The sequence below is a fragment of the Scomber japonicus genome, chromosome 6 (genome assembly GCF_027409825.1).
Source record: "Scomber japonicus isolate fScoJap1 chromosome 6, fScoJap1.pri, whole genome shotgun sequence".
Classification (NCBI taxonomy): Eukaryota; Metazoa; Chordata; class Actinopteri; order Scombriformes; family Scombridae; genus Scomber; species Scomber japonicus.
Genome location: NC_070583.1, coordinates 19,605,996 through 19,629,795, shown reverse-complemented (window position 1 = coordinate 19,629,795; position 23,800 = coordinate 19,605,996). Strand labels below are relative to the sequence as shown.

Sequence of the window (23,800 nt, the reverse complement as noted above, 5' to 3'; positions counted from 1 at the left end):
TGCAAATTATTTATTTAAAGATCAGTATGAATTCAATCAGTGTGCATTAAATACTGATCATTTTAGATTTGTAGAACATTACAGAATAGGGTTGTGTGAGTCAGTCTTCCAATGCTCAAGTCAAAGCATCCCATTAATTTCATTACTATTGTACAACTCAGAGTGGCTCGATACCTGAGCCTCAGCCAGACTCATGTCTGTAGAGAGAAAAGAACTCTTTGGGGAGAAAGATCAGAGGCCCCCTTTCTGCCTGCTGCCTTCAAAGTCACGGCTGAAAAACAGCCCAAGTGTGAGTTCAGCAGCTCAGAATTTCAAAACAAAGAGAGGAAAAAGCATCCTACTGAAACATCTCTGGAGCAGAGTACAAGACCAGTGGATAGAATATAGAAAGCCTTGACTAAACCTTTCCTCATGCACTCTGGCTGGTCCAGTGTAACACTCCTCTGATTCCCTGCATGAAACAGGTCTCTTTTCAGTTTTCCAACTTGACATCACAACTCTCTGCATTAGAGGGTTTGGTGGATTGCTGTACAGACTTATAATTTGAGCTTTTGTCCAACCTCACAAAATTCACTCAGGCCAATGTAACCACAATTCATTTAGCCCAGCCAGGCCCAAACTATTGACCAAATTTAACATAATCCCAGTTGTAAACTAAAATTTTGTTAAGCAGTTGTAAAATTGCCTCTTGACTCTTAAGCCCAATTTCCACCGGGTCCGTCAGTGGCGCAGAACGGCTGCGCCGCGGTCCCCGAAACTGATCGCTGCCACACTAATCAATGAGAGTGTTTCCACCGGGCGCGTCTCAGCAGCGTCCCAGCAGCAGCTCTCTGCACCGCAGCAGTGCTATTTTTGACGGAGCTGTTTCTAATTCGCGACAAGCTCAACAGAGCAGATTGCACCAGACAGAAAGTCAGACACAGAATCTGCATAATAAAACTTCTGTTTTTCAAAATAAAACAACCAGTGCAGCTTCCTCATAGTATTTCAGCAACAAACACAAATAGACAGCAATTACGGTAGCCTAAAGGCACAGTGGAAATCCTGGGTCAAATAATGACACGTGCAGTTGTTGACTCTGATTTTGGAGAGACACCAGAAGAGGATTGATTTGAACAGACGGTCCTTATAGAGTTATAGGCAGAGAGAAGTTTTAATTGATCTACAATTGTTGTGGTACAAACTGTGTTTGATGTGTCAACATGTATCCAACATGCCTGTTGATTTGTATCAGAAATGGTACACGTTACTTGTAACTGACAAGTTTGATGTGCATAGATGCATTGAGGTTTCAGTGTTTGTTTTGCAACAGTCACTGTGTGCGTAATTATACCTTGACAATGAGCAACATCAGTCCAATTAGAGATTGCAGACAAACAGATACGTGCAGCCTTCACACTGCTAGTAAATAAAAGGCCCTTAGTATAGAATACTAGCTGCTGTGGATTAGCACAGCTGTATATTAAGAGTGAAAAGGCATGTAAAATGTTTGTGTGCCTTCACAGAATAAAGGGACCAACATATTTTTTCCCATATTAAGCAGGTAGGCAGTGATTACATTGCAGTACACTGCCAGATTGGAAAGACAAACCCTCAACTCTGCCTCTTCTTACAATGGGGCTTTAAAATCTGAAATATTTCTCAACTGACAAACAACCACAAGAGAAAACTAGCCAGAAAAAAAACAAATCACTATTAACATCCTGTTTTCGTGTTTTACTCACAGTACCCATACATTCAGGTCAGCTAACTAGCAGATCCAGGCTTTCCTGCAGTGTATAGTGTAGATTCATCAAGGTCAATCATTGAGTATTTTCACTAACATCAGTAGATATAATGGTCAAATGTTTGAGCTTCAGAAGTATATTTTAAGCCCAAACCTGACCTAAACCTTCTTCATATATACAAAAATCTGAGACTGTTCACACCAGGTTGTAGGGGTTTAGCTGTGTGTAGTATATAGCAGAATCAATTTGACAATAATGTACCCCACCTAAAAGGGGAGCTGCATGGAGCCTACTGACTATATGTAATATACATTGATTGCACAACACAAGTGAAAAAAACTTGACAATTCAGTTTCGGTCTTAAGTCTTAACAACACATAAAGGCATGTAATTACTTTAAAAAATCATTCGGTTTAGAAAGGAAAGAATTGCTCACGTGTATCTGAACTACTTAAAGCTATCAACAACTGTTTCAATGCATGAAAATGTGTGGTGGCAACATGAAAAGGGAAGAATAAGTTGAGCTCCATGCAGTGTGATAAATACCCACCATTTGTTATGGAGAGGGAAGGTTCTGCATTCAAATGTGTGCTGCAGGGCACCTCTCTTTGTTTCTGTGTCTGATCTTTTGAAGGGTTGCATTGTAAACAGTATGCAATTATTACACACTGTTGTTTAATATTTGTACTGTGTATAGCTGAAGACAAACAGTCACATAAACGTGTAACTGCAAATGCTAGGTAGCCATGGATGAATAATTTGGTTATGGGATGGACGTGATTTCTGCACAACACTCCAGCAACAACAATTGAGCTCCCATGTCAAGTTAGGTAGAGCTTACTTATGAAGCAACCCCAATGAAGCAGCTTGTTTAAAGAATATCATTTCTCTAAAGAAAATGTAGAACTCTAACTTAACCTTAACAATCTTATTACTGTGCCGTCTTCTTCCGTTTTTCCGGGGTCGGGTCGCGGGGGCAGCAGCCTAAGCAGGGACGTCCCTCTCCCCAGCCACTTCTTCCAGTTCTTCCGAGCGTTCCCAGGCCAGCCGTGTCCTGGGGTCTTCCCCGAGGTCTCCTACCGGTGGGACGTGCCCTGAAGACCTCACCAGGGAGGCATTTGGGAGGCATCCTAACTAGATGCCCGAGCCACCTCATCTGGCTCCTCTCAACGCGGAGGAGCAGCGGGTCTACTCCGAGCTCCTCCCGGATGACCGAGCTTCTCACCCTATCCCTAAGGGAGAGCCCATTCACCCTACGGAGGAAGCTCATTTTGGCCGCTTGTACCTGCGATCTTGTTCTTTCGGTCAATACCCAAAGCTCATGACCATAGGTGAGGGTAGGAACGAAGATCGACTGGTAAATCAATAGCTTTGCCTTTCGGCTCAGCTCCCTCTTCACCATGACGGATCTGTGCAGAGCCCGCATTACTGCAGACGCTGCATCAATCCGCATGTCGATCTCCCGCTCCATCCTTCCCTCACTCGTTCACAAGACCCCGAGGTACTTGACCTCCTCCACTTGGGGCAGGATCTCATCTCCGAACCAGAGAGTGCACTCCACCCTTTTCCGGTTGAGGACCATCGACTAGGATTTGGAGGTGCTGATTCTCATCCAGGCCGCATCACACTCAGCTGAGAACCGATCCAGTGAGAGTTGCAGGTCACGGTCTGATGGAGCCAACAAGACCACATCATCTGCAAAAAGCAGTGACCCAATCCTGAGGTCACCAAACCGGACCCCCTCTACACCCTGGCTGCGCCTAGAAATCCTGTCCATAAAAATTATGAACAGGATCGGTGACAAAGGGCAGCCCTGGCGGAGTCCAACCCTCACCGGAAACAAGTCTGACTTATTGCCGGCAATGCGGACAAAGCTCTGACACCAATCATACAGGGAACGGATGGCCCATATCAGGGGGTCTGATACCCTGTACTCCCGAAGAAACCCCCACAGGACTCCCCGAGGGACGGGGTCGAATGCCTTCTCCAAGTCCACAAAACACATGTTGGGCTGCTCCTCCTGAATCCAAGGTTCGACTACCCCCCCCCCCCCGAATAGGCCTTACCAGGGAGGCTGAGGAGTGTGATCCCCCTATAGTTGGAACACACCCTCCGGTCACCCTTCTTAAAAAGAGGCACAACCACCCCAGTCTGCCAATCCAGAGGCATTGCCCCCGATATCCACGCAATGCTGCAGAGTCGTATCAACCATGACAGCCCCACAACATCCAGGGCCTTAAGGAACTCCAGGCGGATGATCATCCACCCCCGGGGCCCTGCCACCGAGGAGCTTCCTCAGCCCCAGAGATAGGAGAGCCCACACCCGAGTCCCCAGGCCCTGCTTCCTTCGTCCCGAGTCGAGGTCAGCAGCACACCGTCCCCATCATACACAGTGTTGACGATGCACTGCTTCCCCCTCCTGAGACGCTGGATGGTGGTCCAGAACATCTTCGAAGCCATCCGGAATTCGTTCTCTATGGCTTCACCAAACTCCTCCCATGTCCGGGTTTTTGCCTCAGTGACCGCCACAGCTGCACTCCGCTTGGCCTGCCGGTACCTGCCTGCTACCTCCTGAGTCCCACAGGCCAATAAGGTCCTATAGGACTCCTTCCCTCACCGCCGGTGTCCACCAGCGGATTCGGGGATTGCCGCCACGGCAGGCACCGACCACCTTGCGGCCACAGCTCCGGTCGGCCGCCTTAACAATGGAGGCACGGAACATGGCCCACTCGGACTCAATGTCCCCTGCCTCACCCGGTACATGGTCAAAACTCTCCCGGAGGTGGGAGCTGAAACTCTCTCTGACAGGAGACTCTGCCAGACGTTCCCAGCAGACCCTCACAATACGTTTGGGTGTGCCAGGTCTGACCAGCATCCTCCCCCACCATCGTAGCCAACTCACCACCAGGTGGTGATCAGTTGACAGCTCCGCCCTTATCTTCGCCCGAGTGTCCAAGACATGCGGCCGCAAGTCCGACGACACGACTACAAAGTCAATTATCGAACTGCGGCCTAGGGGGTCCTGGTGCTAAGTGCACATACGGACACCCTTATGCTTGAACATGGTGTTCGTTATGGACAATCTGTGACAAGCACAGAAGTCCAATAATAGAACACCACTCGGGTTCAGATCGGGGGGCGTTCCTCCCAATCACACCCCTCCAAGGAGTCCAAGAAGGGTGGATACTCTGAGCTGCTGTTTGGACCATAGGCACAAACAACAGTCAGGATCCGTCCCCCCACCCGAAGGCGGAGGGTGGCTACCCTCTCGTCTACCGGGGTGAACTCATACAGGCACCAAGCCGGGGGGCAATAAGTATTGCCACCCCTGCCCGGCGCCTCTCACCAGTGGCAACTCCAGAGTGGAAGAGAGTTCAACCCCCCTCGAGAAGACTGGTTCCGGAGCCCTTGCTATGCTATCTAGCCGGAACTTCTCAACCTCACGCACCAGCTCACCCCACCAGAGAGGTGACGTTCCACGTCCCTAGAGCTAGCTTCTGCAGCCGAGGGTCGGACCGCCAAGGTCCCCGCCTTCGGCCGCCGCCCAGCTCACAACGCACCCAACCCCTTTGGCCCCTCCCACTGGTGGTGAGTCTGTGGGAGGGGGGTCCCATATCACCTCTTCGGGCTGTGTCCGGCCGGGCCCCATGGGCGAATGCCCGGCCACCAGGCGCTCGCCACCGAGCCCCACCCCCAGGCCTGTCTGGCCCCTCCCCGCAGACCTGTTTGTCATGGGAGACCCTACCAGGGGCATAAAAGCCCCCGACAACTGAGCTCCTGGGGTCATAGGGACACGCAAACCCCTCCACCACGATAAGGTAGTAGCTCAGGGAGGTCACTTCAAAACATCCAAATTTGTACATTTGTCTCTGTGATATAAGATATAACAATATATTGTGGGTCCAAGTGAGGAAATTATGTATATAACCTACTATACTAATTTAGATTTAGATGTGTCAGAAATGGGGTTATAAAAATCAATCTATCAATCAAACTTTATTTATATAGCACATTTCATACAGACTAATGTAGTTCAAAGTTCAGTTGAAGTTTATAGTTAGCTGATTGACAAGCTGATGATAAGACAAAATAAAAAAAAAATGAAAATAAAAATAAACATTTCAAGAGAGACAAGACTGGATAGTAAAATGTTTTTTAAAAAAGTGAATGTCCATAATAGCGCAAATATGCACTTGCTCTGACAGTTAATGGAGATATGGGGTGGGACTCCCCTGAGCTTAGATGGAAGGACAGCATGGTGAACCTTTGGAGTAGACTGAGTGTACAGACAAATAGAGTTGATCGTGAAATATCCTATTGGGGTTTTTTTCTGTCAGAGGTGAATGTGCACCTGCCATATTTGATTTATTACAGGAGTATGGATTTGAGGAAAATTATTTCCAAAAAACAAATGTGGAGGTGGGGGAGTTCAAACACTGGAAGTCTTGAACAAATGCATACAGAAAGAAGCAGAAGGCTTATTGATTATTTTAGAAGTATTATAAAATACATTAAGTATAATTTGTCTAAAAGTAAGAGATGTGTGCTGAGAGGGGATGTGGTATATAGTGGTATATTGCCACTACATATATTGAAACTGGAAGATAGAGAGGTGTGGTTGAAGATGGAACAATGCAAAGTGCAAATTCAGATCATTCTCTACTGTCTTTCATAGTGTTGTAGTACTCGAGATCGGTCTTACATTTTTAAAGTCTAGTCTCGGAATTGACCGCATATTTACTCGGTCTTGACTCGGTCTCGGACTAGCTGGACTCTGGATTTTTTCTCAAGTTTTTTCTAATTTGTTGAACAGACTTGACATAACACCGGTGTTTCAGATTCAGAGGATTTAGGTGGAGTTTTGAGTGTAGGTGTGTGGGGAAGAGTATTTGTGCTGCTGAACGAAAACAATCAGAAAATAGGGTTTTATTGATCTGATCCACCGGCTTCTTTTACTGTCACCGCTTGTACTTTTTACCGTGCAATCTAATCCCATCCAATACGACAAATTCTACATTTATGAAGTTTATAAATGTTCAGTTTTTGTTGACATTGTCAAAACAGTAATAATTCTATGTTTATAAGTGAGATCATAGTGGGTGATAGTGGTATACTTGGGTGCATTTTATTGAATTGTGTTCATTTTGTCCACTCCATTAACATACATGAGAGAGGCAAAATATTAGGAACACCAGTCAATATAATGCACCCCAGTATGCTACCATCACTTAGTATGACCTCAGTAATAAACATAAAGTAGAATTCTCATTTTTTTGACAATGTTAACACAAACTGAAAAAAGTACAGTTTATAACATAGATGTTGTATTGGATTGAATGAGATTGCACAGGTGTACCTAATGAAGTGGGCGGTGACTGTATATCATCATATCACACAGCACTACTGTACATCCATTTGTTCTTTACTCACAATCCTACATAAAGCTTTTCTTTTTAGCAGAGGAATAATGTAAATGTTGAGCCACATGATTATGATAACAGTAATGGTCTCGAAAATGGTCTTGCATTCATTTGGTCTTAACTTGGTCTTAACTTGATTTACAGGGTGTAATATTTGGTTTGTTGTTGATTACTGTATCAGAATAATTTTATGAGGGATAGGTCATGTAAATTGCAAAAAAATCAATTCTTGAATATGGACATTAGTGACTGACTTTTCAGATCTCACCACAACAACAGTTGGTGAGATGTGGAATGTCCTGCCAGTGTCGCCAGATTGCATTGGGCTCATTTCTATTTAATTGGGCAGGCTGTGGGATACTTTGGGATACTTTGTGTATCGTTTGGGCTCTTTCCACAAATTGAAAATTAGGCTGTATTCCAATCAACTGGCCCCTCATCTCATCTGAGTTCAGTAGGCTCATGTAGCATTCATGTCATATCAGAGTTATCGTAATTAGTTTCCAACTTATAAATAGCATTTACATCAATGTCACAATAACAACTAGAAAACATTTTTTTTTTAAAAACACCAATATATTTAACTTGGCATTTAATACTACAGAAGTGCCTGAAAACCAAACAAATCTTGTTTGGTTTGCATCAACCTTGCATCAGCCACACACCAACATTCATTATAATCAAACCCAGCTTACATGGTGTAATCATAATCATCTGTAATCATACAATGTCTTGTCTCAAAGTAATTAATAAGATAATCGTTCCCAACAATCCATTGGATATATCACATCAATGCAACAAGCAATGACTGATAATTGATTACTATCATTTCAGTTTATTAAAGTTGACACTTTTTACTACTGTAGTTTCTATTCTGTCATTGACAGATATTACATATATCACATGTGATAAAACACATCTGTTCATATGAGTAAATACCATTCACAATACTTCCTGGCATTCCCCCAACAACAGGATACTGAATGACCTGCAATTAAAATATCTTAAGCTGAGGTGTAGCCTATCTTAACCAAAAGCATTTAAGCCGTTTTCAGGTGCCAGTCACTCAGCCTATTTTAATCAATAAAACAGTCTGCATTTTTGTTTTAGACCCAAACATTACAGTGATTAAGTGTTGGGCTCAGAGTGCTGCCAAAACGTACACAGCTATTGTTGGTCATCTTAGACTTAAAAGATAAAGAAGTCAAAGTTACCAACAGAAACAAAACTTGAATTAACTATGAAGATGATACACTGCAAAAAACACAAGGATTCTTTTAAACAAAAATGCTGGTAAAAAAGAAGAAAAGTAACACATGCTGCAAATAAGGATCTGATCAACACAGTGTCAAGTAAATGCACAGTATTTATGCAACACTAACAATACTCACAGCTTAAAACTTAGGCTAGTGAATGAGCACCTACGTAGTACACTGGTCATATTAGGCATGTTTGATTTTTCAGAAAAAAATATAGGCAAAACTCTTTTCTTTTTCCATACTGATTTGAACACCAAGTGGGGAGATGAGTAGGAAGAGATCTGGACAGTTGAGAGGACAGATGAGGGTACATGTTGAAGAGCAACTTCTGTTGATCAGAAACTAACAGTACTTTTTTGAAGTGTGTGTGTGTTTTTGCTTTGCCATCTGGGCATTTCAGCTTGCCAATGCAGTGAGGCTTATATCTAATTTAAGGCAGGTTTGTTGTTTTTTGTTCATCTTTTTATCCCCTACACACACACACACACACACACATAAATATATATATACACATATATGTGTGTGTATAGGAAACTTTATGAAGGAAAACAAACCAAAAATATTGGTTCTTTAGCCATGAAAAAAATAGCGCTTTTATGGAGCAGAAGTCAGTTCCTTTTTTCTGTCTACATAGTTTAAGGCTATTCCAGCCATTTGTTTCCTAAGTAGTTCCTGTAACAACTGTAAGTCCCCATAACAACACGAGACTATGTACTGTACTTTCTACTAACAGCTCAGTGACTGAGAACGGTACGCTCCCTGTAGACATGCCAATAAGGCTATTATGGTCATTGCTCCTGAGGAAACTGTCGAGAAAACCAACAATGTATTTTCCTCCGAGCATACTGCCCCGGGTCTCTCTGTCTGTGCTGCCTTAGCCTGTGATTATGTTTTGGAGGTAGGCTAGGGGATTACTGGGGGAAGAAATTTGATTTTTGCTCTCATTTACCATTGAGACATGGCATTTGAGGGCACATACCCTGTTAGCAGTGCAACTTAATAATATCAGATAGAGCCAGTAGGACCCAAACATAGCTACCAAACCTTACTGTAGACATACTAGTACTTATTTACCCCTGGAACCGGTTTATTTTGACTCAGAGACAAAGAGCTTGGATATAATTATATACTTCATATGACAGCCTTGTTCTTTATCTTACATACTAAAATGTACTTTTCCAACATAGATATAAGGGGGATTCATGCTACTGTAAAGAGTATATCATAGTGTTAGCAACATGGAACTGAAAACACAATTCAATAAAAAAATAAAAAAGGATACTCACATGCAAACTGTAAATGAGCATCCCGACTTAGAATAGTCCCAAAGTTGTTCTCCGCTCTACATTGGTACTTCCCATAGTCAGTGATCTCACTTGCATTGGTAATAATTAAGTTTCCATCGATGAAGCTGTAGCGGTAATCTCCAACTGCATCTACTTCTGTCCCATTGATGTACCAACTGAAATACACAACAAAAGAGTAGGAGATTTTAATATATCTCTGATGAATGACAAGCTAATGAGCTGTGAATGCAGTATTGCAATTAGGAGACAAACAAATATATGTCACACCTGTATGTGGGGGTTGGATTCCCACGTGCTTCGCAGTGCATCACCACTTTCTTTTTATCAGAATCCAAAGGAAAAACAACATCATCTGGCTCCTGGATAAAAACAGGCCCAAACTCTTCACTTTCTACAGGGAAAGGAGAGATAAAAACAAGGATGATTACAGTTATCACCACAGGAGTTCCCCTAAGTTTTAGCATCACATTACTTTTTCAATTGTTCCCCAGTTTGATTAGTGCATATTTCCTTCCAACCTCCATTATAGGAAACAGGAGAAAAAGAAAATGTACAGACCCTTAGTGTGATGGAATAATAAACAACAAAATGAGACTAACAATAACTAAGTGTATGTTGTGCAGCAGACCATTGCTGTTTTTGTAGGTAATAACACTATTTTGAGATAATATTTAACTTTGGTTTCACTACAGGAAGGAATATTGGGAATTCTCAAAGCAAGTCTACATATGTTTTCAATGAGATAGCCTTGATACACTTCTAAAAGAAAAATAACTTTTTCTGATCATATAGTTGACCTAGGAGGATATGGTGAAAAGATTAACCTTTAGAAAAGTGTCACCCCTGAGCTCAATTTTTTTAAGGCAGGTCAAGTCAATGTTATTTATATAGGGCCAAATTACAACAAAAGTTATCTCTGGATATGTGATGCCCCCGTGAGGTCATGTGTTGGGTGTGTCTAATTATTCTCTCCCTTGGTGAATGAGCTGGGCTGATTGCAGTAACTCAGGGCACCTGGGCCCAGTGCCATATAGCTTATTTGTGACTCCTCTTTCTCATTCATTGTAGGCTCTGCTGTGAGCTCCGACCTCCCTGCTATCCGTCTCCCCTCTGCTTCTTCCCACAGGCATCATCCTTGGTTTAGCTTAATTTGGTTTCCAGCATCTTTCTACAGTTCTAGTTATATTGAGTTCTGCATATTAGAACACCCTCGCACACACGTTCCCACACTCATTACCCAGCCCTTACATTACTGATGCCTCTGACATACACACCACATACTTTGGTTACTTTATTTGGCACAATGTCTAATTTGGTTTATTTTGGCTTCAATAAATATATTTTGTTAAATGGCTACCATGGTGTGTGTCTCTCTTGTTGTGGCCACTTGAGCCACGTCATAACAGGGCATGATTCGCATAAAGCAAGTCTAGACCGTACTCTTTAATTTACAGAGACCCACCATTCTCCCATGAGCAAGCACAAGTAAAAACTCTCCTTTCAACGGGAAAAAACCTTGAGCAGAACTGAGCTCAAGGTAGGTGGCCATCTGCCTTGACCAGGGAATAATTACAGTGGTAGCAGTGGTCAAGTATAACTAATAATAGTAGTACTAGTTGTTTAAGCAAATATCTAATTACTTGTACCTAGTGTTGAGGGCCAAATGGTGAGCCAACACAGCTGCCAACATGGGTCTTAAAACATCCAAGTAAAATTTTTTAACATTATACAGTATAATTTCTTGGCCAGGTTTGAGAGTGCAAACATCTGTGGTCTCTGTGGCCTGTTTCCTGCTATGATTCCCATTGCACATTAAAGAGATAACACATGTTCAAACAGAGGTATCCAGTGGTATAGAAGCACATTAGATGAGTGATAACATTAGTAAGATAATGTTAGTACATTTGTACCAACACACTATTTATTATCTCTTCTCTCTGATCTATTTCTGGGCTTCTACAGAACAATTTGACCACCATACCACTGAACAGAAAATAGCAATGTTCTATTTATCAGGGTGGGGATGTTGCAACAACACAAATCTTTTCTTTTTCTGTCAGTTCTCCAACATTGTTTACTGTCCTCCAAATAGCCTGTGCCAGAGACTTTACTTTTTTTGTAACAAGCTCTACAAGCAAAATTACAAGAAATAAAACAAGCCCATAGTGGAAGTGTTATCCAAAAAATAAATAATAAATGGCCCCAGCTGGGAGTTTAGACATTGTTCAATTCTGGGCATCAAATACAATAAGTATCTCTTATCTTTTGGCATTAATATGGTATTATGTAACTGCAATGTACAAATGAATGTAATAAAACGGATACAATGTTGCTTTTACATGACAGCACAAAGTTATGAATATCACAAATGAATAACTTTTTGGTGCTTTTCATCTTACCCTTCATGTTATGGTTGACTGCACCATCTTGACCTTCATGCCAAATTCAATACTGCTGATTTGTCAATATATAATTTGCATCTATAAGGTTTATATTAAAACTGTCTTTTGACTACAGAAGGATTAAATCAATGTACTTAACACTGCTCTTACTTTCATCAAATAATATGCTTTATGTTCTTTCATTATTTTACACGCAACAAAAGGGCCCTATTTTCATGGTGGCGCAATGACCAACGCAAGTAGCACCATGTGAGTTTGGTATTTTCCTGATCTCAAAACTCGCTATACCCATCTGTGTGGTATTTTGGTGCCGAGCGCATTGTGCACAGCTGACAGGACAAGCACTAACAGTTGGGAGGTTCATTCATTTGAGGCAGCAGAAGGAGAGTTGTTGATATTTTGTTGGAAATAGGATTTTAGACATTGCACTAAGAATAGAACTACATCTGTTTACTGTGCAATATCAATCTGCTGCCACTTTGGTGGTTCTATCAACAAGAGCAAAGTAGAAACTTGCAGAAAACGTGCTGCAATGGGGGATTAATTATCTACAGGAACATCAGTAAATAAGTCCGCATTGATCTATTAATTAATACTGGTGATTCTCAGTTGTCCACAGCTGCTGGATAGTATAAGAAAACAGCTCAGCTCAGTGCATGAAATCCTTTCAGTCATATGAAGGCAGCAGGACAGCTATGCTAATAAATCTGCAACTTTGGATTTCAGAAGTGCTGAGCCAGAGCGCACTGCCAATACACATGGCAAGTTTACCATGACTAAATCACATTGAATGGAATAGAATGTCTTAATTGTAATTTTTTTGTACATACAATGAAATAAGGAGTGCTACTCCTAGGTGGTGCATTAAAAACACAGTACAAAAAAACCCCACTAAACTGGAGACCAAAGAGCCACTGCACTTTCACCATCTTCAACCATCTTCTTGAGCAAATAGCACCAGATAATTCATGTGCAAAATAACCTCACACATTTCTGCAAACATCTGACTTCCTGGTTATAACTTGGTAGACTGCCTGTTTAAGAGGAAAACATTGGATTATAGGGGTTCACCGCATAGTTCTATTATGTTATTTCTACCATCGTGTTTATTTAAAAACCAACACTATCTGCCTGGCTGTAGATTTGTGGTGTTGCGTGTTCTGCACCTTCCAAGCAACTACATGAAGCATCTTCTCATTGTTGTGCTATTGTTGTTTTGCTTGGCACAGTTGTTTCAGAACTATGAACCCAGCTAGTCCTGAGCAGCTAAAAAGATATATAGCCTGCCAACTCAGGTTAATGCTGCACAGAATCTGCTAGCTTGCTGCTATCAGGCTCAGTGTAAACATCTGTACTGCCTATTAAATAACCTCATGTTATTGCTTTATGCAAGACTTGATTTGCTGTATCCAAACGAGAATTTAAAATATACATTTCTACCTTTAAGTTTATGATCAAAAATAAAACATCAAAATTGAAATTAAACAAGCAAGTAGTGATGATTAAATAACCAACAAAAATGTATGTGTAAAAATGTATGAGTTAATAATGACTTATCTTTACTGCCTACCAGAAAGCATGCAGATAGAGGGTATTACAGAATACTGCTATTAAAAAAAGTACACTACATTGGGATGTTTTTGTTTTGTTTTTACATTTAGTGTTACTCAATTAAAAGCTTGAATTATGAATGTTTTAACAATGTAACATTTGTGAAAAGTTATTTAATATTTAAGATTTTTGGCTCTAGTTTAAAATGTGATTTCTCCTCAGCACAAAGGCACCAACATATTGATGTGCTTGCTGGTCTATTGTTTTCTGCTCGACAGTCCCTGTTGCAACTCCCCTCTGTTCCTTCTGAGTACTCTACTCTTTTATCTAGTCTTCTGTTGACACAGAAGTGATGCACTTATTGTAGACGGGTTCCTAGGTATACTGCATCTCAGATTTTCAGACAGCTCAACCCTATGTTTTTCTTTAGAAGAAGGTTTCCTTATGAGATAATGAATTTATGAAGAATATAAGCCCATTAAGCAAACATTTAGGTTTGTCTGGCATTGCATTTGCTCTGATACGTAAGTAATACAACAATGCAAGTCACCAATATTGAGTATGAATGATTTGATGACAAAAAGACAATAATGTTTTGTTTTGTTTTGTTTTCTCTCACTTATGTTTGAATAAATAAAGACCAGACTGAAGGCATAAAACCAGCATAGCATCATCAGGCTCTTTGACTGATGACATCTGTGAGTCATAGACTACAGGAAGTCATTAACTGCGAAGAACTAGATATCTGCTAAACTAAATGTGGTGAGAAATGTGATATCTAGTGTGAACTTTCTATGATTACATTATATAAAGGGGTGGCAGTGCCTCTGTTGCAGTAAGCCTGGATCCAGTTGTGGCCCCCATAAAATACAGTGGGGTTTTCTCTAAGAAACCAAGGAAAGCAAGGACTCTTTCTCTATAGAAAATGGCTATTACAGTCATTTTATTAAAACAATTTAATAACTGTCTTTGCCATATAACAACTTCTTATTTTGGTCTGCTCGTCAACTTCGAAATCTACACTGCACTTCTTTGGGTCCCCAGAAGTACATCCATTTGGTCTGAAATACATCAGATGAACAGTTCTCGAGATATGCAAAAGACATTTTTAGTTTATAACTAGATAAAAGAAAGGGGAATGAACCTTGACATCAAATAATGTGAGTCAAAAACAGCCTCATGCAGGGTTTTTAATAATTCTGAATGCCTCTGGTGTTATTTATTGGTTGTTCAGTCACTTGTTGATGGTGTGTGATTCTTGAATGAGCCTGTGCTGAAGGTCTGAAAGCCGCTTGTGAGAATCTCTTCTTTGTTGTTTTGTTTTTAAGATGTGCTGTATAGTAAGCAACACAATGGGTGGTAAGGCAACTGAAAACATTGTAGGCTATTTTTGAATGTCTTTTTTTTATGTTTTGTATGCATATAGATAAGATTGTGTACACCATGCATTTGATACATATGTGTATCTATTATATGTGTATTTCTTTTATAAATAAATGATTTGACTAAGAGTTTATTAATCAATTGTCATGTGGTTTGTTGTATTACACCACAGTTGAACAGTACTACAGATTTGAGGGTGCAGTTGTTGGTAAAATGACACTTTGTTTTCCATACACATAGTGAAATGTGCCAAACGTTTGGTGAGCATTCCAATGGAAGCCAAGTATTAATATTAAATGATGTTTTGACCCATTGTAAGATCCTGTGGTGAGTATCCAGCTGCACCATCATGAATCTACTGAGACCTCTGACACTATCCTACCATACACGTTACTTCTATATATTGAACCTATTCACTGAAATGCACATTTACATGGACTCTTTAAAAGCACAGTTTGCCCCCTGAGGTTGACATGGCCTAGAACTGCCACTGAATGTGGATGTAAAGACCTTGACATTAAACTTTAACCCTTTAGCTGAAATAAAACAATAACCACAGTGCACTGAACCAAAAAAAAAAACACAAGAGAGTGAGAAAGAGTGTTGTCAACTTTCCTGACTGCAACAATTGAATCTGATCTAAACTGGTACATATGGTTCACTGTACTGCAGAGATACTTAAGATACGCACTCTGCTTCAGCTCAAAAATAAAATTAAACATTGGTTAGGTTGACTTCAAACTATTTATTAAATGGAAAATTGATGATTCTCATATTTACATAATTCTCCTTTCCATTCTTACCATGGTATATTGACAATCACAGACCTCCCATCATGGACAAAACATACAAGAAAATGTACTCCTCAAAGTTGTTTCTTATTTTCTTTTTGTGGAGTTCTGTCCATGCAGGTTACATTTTTTGTGAGCATAAAAAAGATTAGAGTTGGTTTCAATGCTTAAGGACATACGGTCTGTGTGTGTACAAAACACAAACACAAACATAGGAGTTCTTTAAATCACTCAACTTCAAGTGTCATTGCCATCTCCCGTCAGAGCCAAAAAAGCAATATCCCCTTTAAGCCATCAAAGGTGCATTACTTTTTGGCATCCATTTCATTCACTGGACATCAATCCAGTGCAATGGTGTAATGCTCTTGTCACCGTTGACAATGGAGAGGCATTACTCTCACCTTGGATATAGAGATGTAAGTCATTTTATGGCTACATAGTAATAATGCTGCCAGAAAGTAAAAAAGACAAAAAGATAGGCAGTGAGGCACACAAAAAGAAAGAGAAATGACTGAAAGGATGACAGGAAAAAAAAGCTGGGAGGCATTATTGTTAATCCTATTTTCTGTCTGTCTTTAATGTGACTCATTTCATTTTTCCCAATGTGTGCTATCCTGCTTGCCGATTCAGCAGCTACAGCTGGATTTCCATTAATTAAGCACTCTAGATGCAATAAGCATGATGTGATTAATCATATATTAAACCCTCCAAGTGTCATTATATCCTCTAGATTTATTCATACTGTAAGTAAGGACAGGAAGTGACCCATGTAGATATATGACAGTGTGTTTCCATGCTGTGTCTGGGGTATTAAATCTTCCCTGCTGACAAAGATATCTATCATATCCATACCTTCTATACTGACGGGAACACAAGGAGAGCTGGATATTGCCATGATCCCACTTCAATTTCACAAAGGGCATGACCCTGGTCACTACAGCCCATGCACAGTGATGATGGATAGGTGAGTTTCATTTCCAGACCAAATCTAAACAGGCATTAAAGCCTGCACACACAGAGTGAGACCAGAGATGGCAGAGTGTTGGCCGAGTGCAGAGACACTGTAGCAGAGTGCATTCACACCAATTATGTATTGAGAGGTTGGAGCATCCACCCTTTACTTTATTTTTAATTGGCAAGTGAAAGGAATGCCAGGCAACGTGGCACCTCCCGTTTAAATAAAAAGTACCCGAAAATTCAGAGCACAATCTACAAGGCAGTTGGACAGAACTGAAAATATAATCCAGGACTAATAAAAGAGAATGACCCAGAAATGCAAATGTGCCTTGACAGACAGAGGCAGATGCTGACATTTGAAAACAATTAACAAAATAACCAACAGCCAACCAAACAGCAAACCACTCTTAACACTTAATCATATTGAGCTTTCTTCTCTTGTTTTCTTAAATAATGCACACCACAGCATGCACAGTGTACTCAAGCATTCATTATCCTTGGCTAAAATAGTGGATGATGTCTATGCAGGAATATGTACCATTTGTTTGTGTTTGTTTGGATGTGGATTTTAAGAAATCGAAAACAACACTTCTCCATGTTGGTTCAAGCAAGAGCGAACAAACTGTAAGTTTGACCGCACCATTAGTTTTACCTTCACTCCTGTAGTCCTCTTGAGAGCTGTACAGACTCTGGGCTGACAGGGGGTGACTTGAGAAAGCAGGCCAGTCAGGAGTCACCAGTCCACCACTGTGGTGTTGTCGAGGTCTGCTGCGTGAGTTGAGCAGTGACGAAGAGCTGTCTGGTTTCATTCGTAACACTGCTGCATATGATATAGGGCGGGCTGCAACAGCTCTTGCAAAGTCTGGGAAAAAAGGTGCAACAATGCAGAGTTATATCACATATAGGCATGACTATGACTTTTGAGTAAAATTGGTTATGAGTACTCAAATGACAAATTTGGCTTAAAGAATGGTGATTCAGTTTGGATATCTGTATTAAAAATCATGAAGTAGAACATGCACAATATCATCTTTATGGGTTATCTTTTTACTTTTAGATTAGTGACCAAATGGCCAGAAAGATAAATATACAAAGATCATGGTTAAATGTATTCATTTATAGCATTATGCTATACTATCATTTATAAAACTAATGTGATGGAGTCAGTTTTCCAAGCTATGAGGAATTGTTTTTTTTTTCCAAAAATTAGTGTTCTACAGCAAAGGTAAGTGACAGCAGGATAAGGAGGTTTCACAGTTCAGAGATAGTTCTGAGTGAAATACGTAGGTGGAAAACTCATTTATTTTTTCAAAGCCTGAAGAAAATAAACGCACTGCTGAAAAACATGGGCATATTATTTGTGATGTAATACACATGACTGAACTGTTGTTGTTTTGTTTTGTTGTTTTTTTTATTTGAGTTTACAGAAAAATCCACATTAAGGCAACAAGGTGTGGGTTTGGAGATTTAAAGCCTGAGTGACCCTAAATATATTCCTCTTTAAGACTTGATATCCACTTAATGGAACAATAATATCCAAAATCACCCAAAAAACTCTGTATTCCAAGATAGATGCTGGCATAATTTCCCCTTTGGCTTCCACACACTCAGTCTTTTTCTCGAACATCTAGCATCTAGTGGCCAGGCTCTTCTGATGTAAGGCAAGGCAAGGCAACTTTATATATAGAGCACATTTCATACACAATGGCAGCTCAATGTGCTGTACATAAAACTAGCATTTAACAGTAAAAAATTGGAAACAAAAAAACATGCAATTTGAGAAATAAAAATAAAACCCAAACATTAAAACATACAACCCCCCCCCACCACCACCACCACCACCAAACACACACACACACACTCATATTAATAAATATGTAATAGGTAAAAACATGAATTTCTGCACCACAGAGGCACTGTATAATCAGGAAATAACTATCATCAAAGTCTAAAATGGAATAAAATGGTAAGTGTGACAGACACAAGAGAAATAGCATCATTTAAAGGCTGTCACTGAAATATTCTACTTCTTGGGGAATTCGATCCACATTATGTACAGCAACGTGCCAAGATATCTTATGTGATACTATAAATAGAACAATTCAAGATTACACAAACAATTAAGTCTCTCATGGCAGCTAATCATCAGCACATCTTATTCCAAAGCAACAGTATCATACTGCTAAAGCAAATAGATGAAATTAATGATGACATGGAAGTGTTGCTGTATGTATATAATGCTTTAAATAAAATGCAAAAAAGTAGAAGCTTGAAGCTCATCAAGAGTCTAATCAGAGCTCTGGTAATGCGGGTGGGGAGTGTTTTGCACTGCATGATAAAGTGCTATGAAAGAATGAGAAAAAATGAGAAATAATGATGTGCCCTTGGGGACTTGTCAACTGCAAAAAAAATGTTATCTATAAATGGAGAGTGGGGAATTACTGTATTATATATTTTAAGGAGTAGCAGGATATGGAACTATATTTGAAATTAAAGGTATTGTGAGTTTGAAAATTGATTAGCGAAGCAATCAGTACTTGATTTCGTAGTCAATTAAATCATTTATCTTGCTGAGAGCCAGCTAAATTGAAGTGTAAACCACATTCCCACTGTTGATGCCCACAGTTGGCTAAACAATGCAGAACCTTCCACTGCTTCTGAAAAAGTGCCTTTAACCACTGAAAGAGTTAAAAAACCACACTAACCCCAACTACGAAGACAAAGAGCAACATAGCGTCTAAAAATAAGGCACTTATTACTTTAGCCTTATTTGATTGAAAACTACTTTGATCATATTTTCATAAAATGTGGATATGGTAGCACATATTGTGATGTTTAACATGCATTTAACATGCCATGCAAATCATCTAAAATGTTAAAAGATGCTAGAACAATAGTTTTGCTGAACATTTAGTTTCCTAACATCTAATTAGTCTCAGGAAAAACATTCCCGTAGTGACTTTTCTATAAAGCCATGTTGTTGAAAGAGCATTTTTACTTACTATACCAGTAATTACTGGGTTTAAAGCTTCTTTATTCTATTGTTCTCATTTTGGCTCTGTTTTATTGATTTGTCAGCATGTACTTTTTAAAAGTTGACTTTACTTTTCTTTGTTGGTCCCAGTCTTTTGGCTACACACATTAAAATGAAAACTATTTGCCTTTCTCACAGACAATAGATTTTTCAAGGAGGGGAGTAAATGTCATTTTAAGGATTTTTAAGTAAATAATTGAACTGTTTTGAGGAAAAACAATATCAGACACAAACTGTTAGTGAAAGCAGTACTGAGAAGTGAATATGGCACTCCCTTGTGACAAAAGTTTCTATATGAGCATTGTTGAGGAAATGAATGTTATTAATATACTCAGATTCTGTTTATGCAATATGAAACAGTAAATAATGGTAAATTAATGCTGTTGTCGTTGTTGTTGTTGTTGTTGGACCAAACCTTTCCAGAGCTGCCACGCACATCTGGATTATGAGATTAGCACATTAAATCCGACTAATCTTCCTGTTTCTCACATTCAGAAATTATTATATGTCTAAATGAAAGCAGAGTCCAGAAAAGACAGCGGTTTTATCGGACTGGGACCAATATTTTGGCACCAGACTGCACTGTAGTAAGCTGTTGACAGCGTGGTCTCAGTCAGTTCATACATGTAGAGTATACGTGGGTTAGCACCGCCCAGTATCTCTGATTGAAAGCTGTTGTGGTTTGACAGTTGTAGTGCGGTTGAGGAGAGCAGTGAGTGATAACAATAACACAGCGTGTTGAAAAATAACTTGATCCTGTTAAAAGATGACAGCTGCACTGACTTCATTCAGTCAAGGTTCAAAATACCACCATATACGGCATGTTTCTCAAACTAATTGGGAGATGCAATGTTGTAATGTTCATGTCAGTGCAAGCTGGCACACTTCTGTCACCATAATGAATGGTAGTAAATTCATCAGACTTTATTGTAACTGTATTGTAAATGTTGTCATGCAGTAACACATCAAAACCAAAGACAAAGATGTATCAAAACACATCAGAAACATTTTACCATAACACCCTGACTCATTAACAAATAGTGAGATAATTATGAGATTCTCAAATGTAAAGCAGCCTCTCCCTACAGATACAAACCAGCCCAACACCATAAAGATAAAAGTGTTTATCCGAATACATATGTGACATACTGCCATAGACAAGACAGCATTTAAACATAATAATGACAATGGCCTGTAATTTTGCATATGCAATATACAAATGTGCAAAGTTATCATATTCTTTTAGGATAATATACTTATGGATAAAACATAATCACAGCGATATTCTGTCTTTACATTTTTGTCTGTGTGTTCTCCAGGAAAACCACATTCTGGGCTGGGGCTAAATCCTGACAAATGCAGCATACTATAAAAAAGTCTCTTTTGTTTGTTTGACTACTGAAGCCGACAGGCACTTGCTCTTGTCAACTGTCACCTTCATCTGATAAAAGCAATGACCCTTGCAGATCTCACTGATCCCTATCTTTCTGAGGGTGCAAAATCAGAAACACTCATTGTTGTTGAAAGGGCTGCACCTGCTGCATTTCAGGGAAGTCTAAAGCAATGCCATTGGTGATCGTTTCAGGTCTTACCACCACCTTCATGATAACATCACCAAAGGAGACAAAAGCCATTTTATGCTTGGACAAAGAACAAAAAGCCAAACGTTCCTGTTACCTTGTCCGTAATTATCATACGCATGTCACCCCTAAATTCCACCGGATCTGGATCCACTCCGGAACGGCTGCGCTGTGTTGCAGAGGTAGCCGTGAGGACCCCCGAGATCTCCCGAATTCACGAATAATCGCGCGGTACAGTATAGCGGGAGGAACTTTCTACTGTATATAGATAACCACAAAACCAACATATCCATTCGGAGGAGGAGTAGTAGGGTGATCCACCGTGAACACAGTGTATTTTATTCTGAAAAGGGAACAATATTTCAATTAAATTAATAAAAGTTATTAATAAGTCAGTTTATAGTGTGGAAAAGTAACTGTGGAAAAGTAACTGTGGACAAGTCGCGTTGTAGTTTCGGCCGCTAATATTTGTAGGCTTGCATTATATCATAGTTTCAATTGTCAATTTAAATAGACTGATATATCATGTCATCATGATTATGGATTCAGAAGTGCAATTTAATGATGGGACATAGTATACACTTGCTCATTGCATCCCCTGTAGTTCACACCCATTACTCAGGGGTCTCTAAAATACTGACAATATAATACACGCTCAGCCTGCGGATCGACATTATTCATTTCTCTGTTAAGTGGTAGTCAGCATACAGTGATGTTAAAAAGAAAATCCAAGTCAGTTGACTCTGAAGCTCAACTGCTGATGTTACACCTGCAGCCGGATTGCTGTCAGCACAGACACCTGGGATGACAACGCAGGGCAAGCCGGCAGAAGAAGTTCAACAGCTCGACCTCTCTGTGTCTTTTGTGCTGATAAACTACAGTAGGTTACATCACTCTGTAGAGTATAACTGCTTGGCTGTATTGTATCATACAGTATTGTTTGATTATGATATCTTGCTATCTAGTATATAATATGATGTCATATAACATAAGTTCAGCATTAAATAAACAAGACAAAGTCATGAAAACGAACCAACAATGTTGGTTAAGGGGAGGCTAAAGGAGGATGACATGTTTCAGTGGAAGAGAGGGGAGACCCGAGGAAACTAAGACTGCAGAGACATACTGGAAAAAACTAATCTGCTTGTATTAAATCTGGTTGTATTAGGCACAGCATGGGAGACAATGTCTTAGTCTTGGATGTGTCTGTAGCCTCTGGACAGTGGTGTGAAAAATTAATTAGAATAACATACAGTAAGTAGGTGAGACGATCAAGTAGACGGACATGATTAGCCATAGCCTGTAAGATTAATGAAGACCTTCACAGGGAGATCATATTGACTGAAGCTGATTATGCTTGAAACCATTTATTCAGTGGAATATCTTTACAGATAGAACAATCCATACATCATATGCAACCTCACCTCATCCCCTATCACAGCAGACTACTCACTAAATCCCTTTTTCCCCCTGATCTATGGTGTACTATGGCGATTGTAACATTTGCTTCAACCTTGCTAGAGTGACGATGAAACTACAGTGGTTTATGGTATTAATGTTGTCATGCCTCTTCATGGGAAGAATAGAAGTGTCGTTCAGTATGCTCTGTTTCTACTGATATTCATTTTTTATTTAATACCAATACTGGAGACACAACATCATGACAAAAAAAATCTGATATTATACAAGTTTTATGTATTTAAAATATCATGATAATTACAACATACTTTTCTAATTGGCACTATGTGGCTCTTGATAGCAAAACTCTTGGCATCAGCACACAGGCTCATTGTATGTGCTCGCATATTCTACATTGCCAAATTCAAAACCCCCACCTACTGATAAAAGTGTTGATCATTGTGCACACTTAATATGCACGACTGCAAAGACAGGAATGTTGTGGACGGCATCTCTTTCTGCTTAGAGAAATCAACAATTACTTTTGTTTTCTGGGCTCAAGTTGTGAGTATAAGAGAGGCTGTCATAATTTGGGTCTTTCTGCCAGTTGGAGAAACTCCATGAGCCCCTGATGGCAGACCAAAAATAGATCCCACAGTTCTTGCATTCAATAGAGTTTAGCTATACAAAATTATTAACCTGTAGGACTGTGATCACTCATTATTGCTTTATGCTAGCATTAACTGGCATGGACTTTGTAATTAGGGTTAGTGGGATGTTAGTGGAAAGGACTATGGGAATAACTTGACCTGTACGGCGTCCAAGTGACTTTTAACTAAAGTTTGTATATTTAATGTTTGTTTTTCTTGGTATACAATCACAGCAATACATATTCATTGCACGGTCCTGCTATGGGTATCGCATGCAAATATCCATCCATTTCCCCATACTGAACTATATATCTGAATGACTCCTTTGCCCTTGGTGAAAA

General features: G+C 40.0%; 1 protein-coding gene across 1 annotated transcript in view; it reads right to left on the bottom strand.

Annotated features, from left to right (window-relative positions):
- cntn5 (contactin 5) overlaps window positions 1-17,621 on the bottom strand; it is a 63,701-nt gene extending 46,080 nt beyond the window's left edge. Inside the window, exons 1-3 of the mRNA XM_053320568.1 lie at window positions 17,450-17,621; window positions 9,981-10,104; window positions 9,693-9,868 (exon numbers count right to left, since the gene is read on the bottom strand). Coding sequence (XP_053176543.1) covers window positions 9,693-9,868; window positions 9,981-10,104; window positions 17,450-17,606 — 457 coding nt within the window. The 5' untranslated portion in view covers window positions 17,607-17,621. The remainder of the gene's footprint in view (window positions 1-9,692; window positions 9,869-9,980; window positions 10,105-17,449) is intronic.
- Window positions 17,622-23,800: the final 6,179 nt, after the last annotated feature.